General features: G+C 36.2%; 1 protein-coding gene across 4 annotated transcripts; it reads right to left on the bottom strand.

The window, feature by feature from the left end:
* Window positions 1–280: 280 nt before the first annotated feature.
* Window positions 281–6,425, bottom strand: LOC107811058 (sulfhydryl oxidase 2-like). 4 transcript variants are annotated; one of them, XM_016635909.2, is made up of 12 exons: window positions 6,020–6,425; window positions 4,606–4,630; window positions 4,046–4,138; window positions 3,580–3,761; window positions 2,659–2,728; window positions 2,496–2,564; window positions 2,334–2,407; window positions 2,083–2,239; window positions 1,685–1,725; window positions 1,140–1,286; window positions 575–1,021; window positions 281–431 (listed from the first exon to the last, which is right to left on the bottom strand). In XM_016635909.2, exons 1-12 carry the CDS (start codon window positions 6,244–6,246, stop codon window positions 410–412), a joined length of 1,554 nt encoding a protein of 517 aa, XP_016491395.1. In that variant the 5' UTR covers window positions 6,247–6,425; the 3' UTR covers window positions 281–409. The 4 variants fall into 4 exon arrangements, with proteins under 4 accessions (XP_016491395.1, XP_016491394.1, XP_075096774.1 ...); XM_016635908.2 differs by lacking the exon at window positions 281–431 and having other exon boundaries at window positions 491–1,021; XM_075240673.1 differs by lacking the exons at window positions 281–431; window positions 4,606–4,630; window positions 6,020–6,425 and adding an exon at window positions 4,215–4,468 and having other exon boundaries at window positions 492–1,021.
* Window positions 6,426–6,984: the final 559 nt, after the last annotated feature.

Raw genomic sequence — 6,984 nt, 5'->3', positions numbered from 1 at the left:
ATCCCCGCACCCGTGTCGGTTCTAGGATCCATATCCCCGAATCTTAAATTTCCATCTCAAAGCATCCGACCTCTAGATCCGCACCCGGATCCCCGCACCCATGTCGGTTCTAGGATCTATATCCCCGAATCTTAAAATTTCCATCTCAAAGCATCCGATCTCTAGATCCGCACCCGTGTGAAACACCCGCACCCATATCAGAGCAACTTAAATGCAGGTTCTCGGATAATCTCTTCCTCATCTACACCTTAAACCCAGTCTAGGAAAAATAGGCAAAGGAAAGAAGCACATGAATTTCCAGCACATGTGATACAATACAATCCTCTCAACTTGTTCTCTATAAAGCCTCATTTGACTTGTTTGTCAACTATAATTACAGCGATGTGCGCATCTGTCGCGTTTAACAAACTCAGTTCCAGCTTCTTCGTGGCCTGAAATGATCCGGTAAGAGAAAGAAAGATAAGAATATCAACCTACCATAAGTAGAAACTCCTCTATCTCTATCCTACATATCAATTATATGTTATACCTACAATGTAATCATATATTCTTTAAAGAGTATATATATTTATACTTCCGATTCTTTTGTCGTGAGCGCCAGATGTATGCAAGCGCTCCGAATGCACAGCTCGCAACTGCAATAGCCAATGCAGCTCCCACTGGAACCACAACTGCATTTGTCGAGGCTACCAACTCTTCGGCAACTATTTTTTCGGTCTGACCACTACCTCGCTGTTCACTTTCCTTATAGAGAGTTACTAGTTCTTTCCCATAGTAACTGACCAAAAACTTAAAGACCTCGTTCTCATCCCAATCGATCTTACTATTTTCCTTACTCGTCTTGCTCGGGCTGAGGTAACACGATGAACATTGCTGTTTTGGAGGCCAAATAGCTTTTGGGAATTCAGGATCGCCAGTTCCAAGGGACGCTTCTTCTTTTATTAGTCTTTCGTTGACCTTGTTGTGAGCACGCCACAGCCAGAGGGCAAAATCACGTGCTTTCTTGAATGGAGTAGACACGCTGAAAATTAGGAATATTTGAACAGAACAGTTACCATTGCCTGACTTGGATTAGCAGATAGCAAAAGGTAATGATCGGACAGAATAAGTTGAGAAACAAAAAGTTCAACATTTTTTACCTTGAGCACATTTCGTAAAAGTGTTGCCTACACTCCTCACAGACGAAAAAGTTGTGTATAAAATCACAAGTACTTCTAAATGCCATGTTGCTTTCTCCGTCCTCCACTCTTACGGAGAGTGAATGTAACAAAATCCACAAACCGCAACTGCAAAAGAAATAAACGTCATGTGGCTAAGGAAACCGCTAGAGCTAATTTTATCTATACAACAACTCTTTTAAAGTTGTGAATGTATTATGTTAATAGAAGCATATTATCACTAAACAATCAAACTTCAGCCTTTCTCTTTGATTGACCTGTTTTATGTCGTGCTAGTTATCAAATTAGCTATGGAAAGACAAAAGATGGTGGAAATAAGCAGAAGAAAGTTATCAGAAATCTAAAAAAGCATCTTAACGAGTGACAAACAGTAACGTATATAAGCATGCGCAGGAATCAATCCCTCTATTTGCCTGTGCATATTTTTTTGGTACAGTTTTTAGTGAATATACGATCACGAAATTTGTAATACTTATGAAGAAGAGACTACATGAATGATTAATTACCTAAAACCTCTAGTATCATTCTTGCTGCCACGACAATACATCTGCAGTGGAAAACAAATTTGAACAGCTTTAGTTGCACTATACAAAATAAAATACAGAATCTCTTTCAATCTAATAATACGAGATATAGACGGCATTTATTAACTCAAGTGTTTTACAAACTTCACCAAAGTAGTGAAAACTATAGTCCCTGAGCAAGCTTTGTTCTAATTGGCAGCAATTTTCATTTAGTTTTTGAAGTACAAATCTTCCAACACGAGTAACTTCCGAGAAAAAAAATCTTATTTAATATGGTTCCGGAGAAACATTTTGCATCGATAGCCAAGCACTTCGGTGTGGGGCAAGGGGAAGTGTTACTTTAAGAATATACAGTGAAGAAGCTAACTTGTGTAACCTACCCAATATCCGCGAGGAACCTCTTTACCACAAATCTGGTAATTTTCCAGCACGCCATTTTTGCTACAACTTTCAGCTTCCTCATTGTTAACCAACATCGTAGATGATGGACACAGATCATCAAAGTTAACAAGTACATCTGCACTCCCCTTCCGGCACCTAGTATAAGTATACAACTCCACATGTAAGGGAAACACGGTTATTGCTAAAAGCCTACAATAATGCAGAAAAGCACCGAAGAATAGGAGAAAACCTCCTAGAAGGGTGATGAGCAACCAAAAGCTGAAGAAACTTTATAAGTGATGCCCGAGTTTCTGGTTTAATCATCTGCACGGATTGAGGACTAACAACTTAAAAAATAAGTTGGTCGCACATAAATTATTGATCTAACAAAGACAGAGGATTTATCCCTTACCTTGTGGTCTAAAATAATACTAAAGGCAGTAGATGTTGCCTCCTCAACATCATAGATAGCTTTGGCAATCTTCACAAGCAAAATTTTGCAGAAGTAAGAAGAAGTATATAAGAGGCAGCTTAAATTTCGTTTATGTAAGAATCCAAAGTCATGCTCTAGTAACCTGGCCAGGATCCGAAGTGTTTGTCTGAAGATGCTCGTTCTCGTATTTTCCATCATCCAAACCGTATGAGCTGAGAGTTCAAAGTTAAGGAAAGAAGAATGCAGAAGCTAGTCAAAGACAGATCAGAGAATAATTTTTAAGTGGAGCATCTTATTATGCAGTAGTGCAAAATGAATGGTAACATGAGCAATAGCCTGTGATAGAATACACTGCACATTTGCATTCTGCAATAGGGAGAACTTCAACTTCCATTACATTGATATTAAGTCACTAGATATTATGAGTAATTTTACCAGTGTACATGTTCGCCAGGTAGTTTAGAAGTTGAGACTATTATTTTTCTTTTAATTTCAAGATCCAACTGAAATTCACACAGGACATCAGCCTATAGTGTCGTTTAGCGGTGGAAATTACAAGAGCTCTGTGTAATTCAAGGTTTTCGAATTCATGTAAAAGGCGAGAAGACCAAACATTATGTCAACTTTGATGATGCAGGGATCTTTGTTGTCACACAGTTCATCATACACAAAGCCCGTCCAAGTCTCCCTATCACTTCCTAATTACTCCACCTACACAGAATGCTCACATTCCCTTTCTAGTTGCCCCAAAGCTATGTTGCTCGGACTCTCCGAAAATATTGCCAGGTGCATGTCGGATCCTCCAAAAGTAGAGCACCTTTGGAGGATCCGACATGGGTGCGGCAATATTTTAGAAAGTCCATGCAACATAGTCCCAAAGTGAAGTCCAGTTACAACAAATTTAAAAGCAACTGTTATAGTTTTGAACTTTACAACTTTATCCTTTAAAAGCCAAACGGAAAAAAACCCCATAGGCTCTCCCATCGACTACTTAACAGCATATGTTACCTTCATTATTTTTAAGAATAAAGGAAAGAAACTATAAAAAAACAATCATTTATACCTTCCCAGTTGTTTGTTGATCCAGCCAAGCAAGACATCAGCAGTTCGTCCACTTTCAATCGGAATTATTTCACTCTTTCCTTGTTTTGGAACCCAACCACCACTAACAAACTTCTTAGGAGGTCCCCAAAAAAGCATCGGGTACCGATCCACGGAGAACTTGTCACAAAGCTTAGAATTTATCTGTGCTGCCAAAAAGGTGAAAAGTGATGGGAATAAATCAGTTAGGTTAAGTAGAGTGTGAAAGAGCATAACTCATGGTTATACATATGATACGAAACAATTTTGAAACCATAAAGACCTAAGCAAAGACGAACAGTTTTCATTAACGCAGGAAATCATCAGAAAAATGGAAAAGATATCAATATGCTTCCTGATGGCGTAGAATAACATATCAAGTAAAAGAAGAAGATTATCTATAATATAGAGCATTTTTCTAGAAGCATAAAGAAAGCATAGAGCAATACCGTCGATGCACAATCTACCCTTGTCATTAATATGATTCCTGGATGACTAGCATCTGCCCCGTTGAAGAGTCTTGCAACTTTTTCATATTGTGGCTGCAAAATTATTGCTACTTCTATGAGAAACATTACAACAAAAAACTACTCATCCTATCCCATTTTACCCACTTACCATTTGGAAACATGACTTCATCGTCATTTGATTTTTATCCGTCTGAATTTTTTCTTCTTTTAACTTCTCAAGTGTTCGGTTTTTATCTGTTTTGTTAGTATCTTTATGCATTTATTAGTCTATGGGTATTCAACAACAACAAACCCAGTGGATGCCCACAAGTGGGGTCTAGGAAGGGTAGGATGTACGCAGCCTTACCACTACCCCAGGGTAGAGAGGCTGTTTCCGATAGACCCTCAAGACGGAAAGAAGCAGTGGCAACAAGAAGTACCAACTATATGGGTATTACTTTATAAATATAAGACCTAATGTTCAAATCTACATTGAAACTTGTCAAAGTCTGACTCTTGTAATATGAATCTGATCATCAGTTTTGGGATAGAGGTAATACCTTATAATTTCTACAAGCGGGACACCTGCAAGACTATGAAATATGAGCATTTTTGGGATAGACAGTGCTTCAAGTAAGAATCACATGGCTTACAAATAGGAACTCAAAATACTGAAATATGAGCATAGACTTTGACAGCATTACAATCAGTCAGTCGAAGACTACAAAGAAAAAACGCAAGTAAAGGTAAAGTTTTACGTCTTGCCTATACCAAGACAAACAACATGCAGACCGCTGAATTCGTTTATCTTTTCTACTAGCTTAGTACTTCATTGCAGAACAAGTTGACCAAAGAATGTTACATAACCAAGAAATAAATAGAACATCAAACCAACAGTTGCGATAACCAGTGAATTACCTTCAACTCTTAGTTTGGTGAAATAAAAAGAACATAACCAAGTATATGAAGGGCAGCCCGGTGCACAATTATAAGCTCTCGCTATGTGCGGGGTCCAGGGAAGGGCCGGACCACAAGGGTCTATTATACGCAGCCTTACCCTGCATTTCTAAAAGAGGTTGTTTCCACGGCTCGAACCCGTGACCTCCTAGTTGAGGCAGTTGATTGAAATTTAACCATAATGAAAGATTTTACCAACCAGCACATACTTCCTTTAGACCAACAAAGTAAGTTTTTTTAGTCAATCCAAACCCTCCAGATTACCAAAGCTACAATCTCTGTATTTTTATTTTAAAACAATCTCTGTATTCTTACTGATCAAAAAAGAAATCAAAAAGCTACAAAAAAGGCAGCCCGGTGCACTAAGCTCCCGCTATGTGCGGGGTTCGGGAGAGGGCCGGACCACAAGGGTCTATTGTACGCAGTCTTAGACTGCATTTTTTACAAGAGTTTGTTTACACGGCTCGAACCCGTGACCTCCTGGTCACATGACAGCAACTTTACCGGTTACGCCAAGGCTGCCTTCAAATCAAAAAGCTACAATCTTTGATTTTATAAAAAAAAAAAAAAAAACTGTAATCTTTGATCTAATTAAAAATAAATAAATAAAAGCTACAATCTTTGTATTCCCCTCAAAACCTATAAACTATACCAAGCAACAGAAACAAATAAAGAAGTTTCTCAGAGCAAAGACTATTTATATACAAACTACCTGCAATATGTACATCCCAAAATTTGCTATAGAAAAATATGTTATTTTTACATTAAATCAATAGTACAGCAAAAAAAAAAAAATCTAAAATGGGCCATCAAATTTCAGTCATAACCCCAAGAGTACAAATAACTCGTCTATAAAATCCCATTTACTAAACAAACCTGAAAAAAAAAATTTAATTATTTATTTATTTTACTTTGTCTCTACCAAACAACATGGTTCCTCCAAGAAACATTTAATTCTCAAAAAACCCAAAAAGAACAAAAAAACATAAAATTGTTTTTTTATATATATGAACTGACCAGTGAGCAAAGAATTCAACAATGGCAAAAGGTGCAGGAGTTTCCTTAAGAACAGAATCAAAGTTGGTGGCATTTAAATCAATAGCAAAATCACCATCTTTGCTATTTTCATTTATGATTGATCGAAGAATCACACGTTGAGATCCACTTGATATTGAAACTGATTGTTCAAAGCTTGAAAATAATAGAATCAAGAATAGTAACAAAAATACAGAACAAAAAGTCATGACCAAAATTTTGTGTAAAGTGAAAAAGAAAAAGGTTATATATTGGGGTGCAAAAAATTTTACAGAAATGGGGGAGAAACTAGAAAGAGACAAAGATGAAGATCAAATTTGAGGTATAGAAGTTTCAGAGATTTAGGGAAAGATTTTGATCTGATTTTGGTAATAACTAAAGAAAGTATAATTTTTTTTAAGGTTTTGTCAGTATAAGTACCAAATGCCACTATCTTTTTAGTTAGTTGAGCAATTTTTATTTTTTTATTTATTTTTTTGGTCAATTTGTACTTTGTAACTTTTTTAGCGCGCGTTTGGACCTAAAAATCGTAAAATTTCAAACAAAAAAAAAAGTTAAACAAAATTTCAAGTGAAAATGGTATTTAAAAATTAAAGTTATGTTTGGATATAAATATAATTTTGGGTTTTTTTGAAGTTTGTAAGTGATCTAAGTGAAATTTTTTGAAAAACAGCTTTTTAGAGTGTTTCAAATTTTCGAAAAAAAACAAAATTAATCATGAAGTAAAAAAAAATAAAAATTTTATGGCCAAACACGGGTTTCGAAAAAAGTAAAATTTTTTGAAAAAAAATCTATGTCCATACGTGCTCTTAGATACTCCCTTCGTTCTAATTTAAACGAAATAATTTGACTGGATACAAAATTTTAGAAAAAAAGATGAAAACTTTTAAAACTCATAATCTAAGTTATCAAGATACTTAGGGGTCATTTGGTTGGAAAGAAATTAT

The sequence above is a fragment of the Nicotiana tabacum genome, chromosome 20 (genome assembly GCF_000715075.1).
Source record: "Nicotiana tabacum cultivar K326 chromosome 20, ASM71507v2, whole genome shotgun sequence".
In the NCBI taxonomy this organism is placed as follows: domain Eukaryota; kingdom Viridiplantae; phylum Streptophyta; class Magnoliopsida; order Solanales; family Solanaceae; genus Nicotiana; species Nicotiana tabacum.
This window is presented reverse-complemented; position numbering and strand designations above follow the sequence as displayed.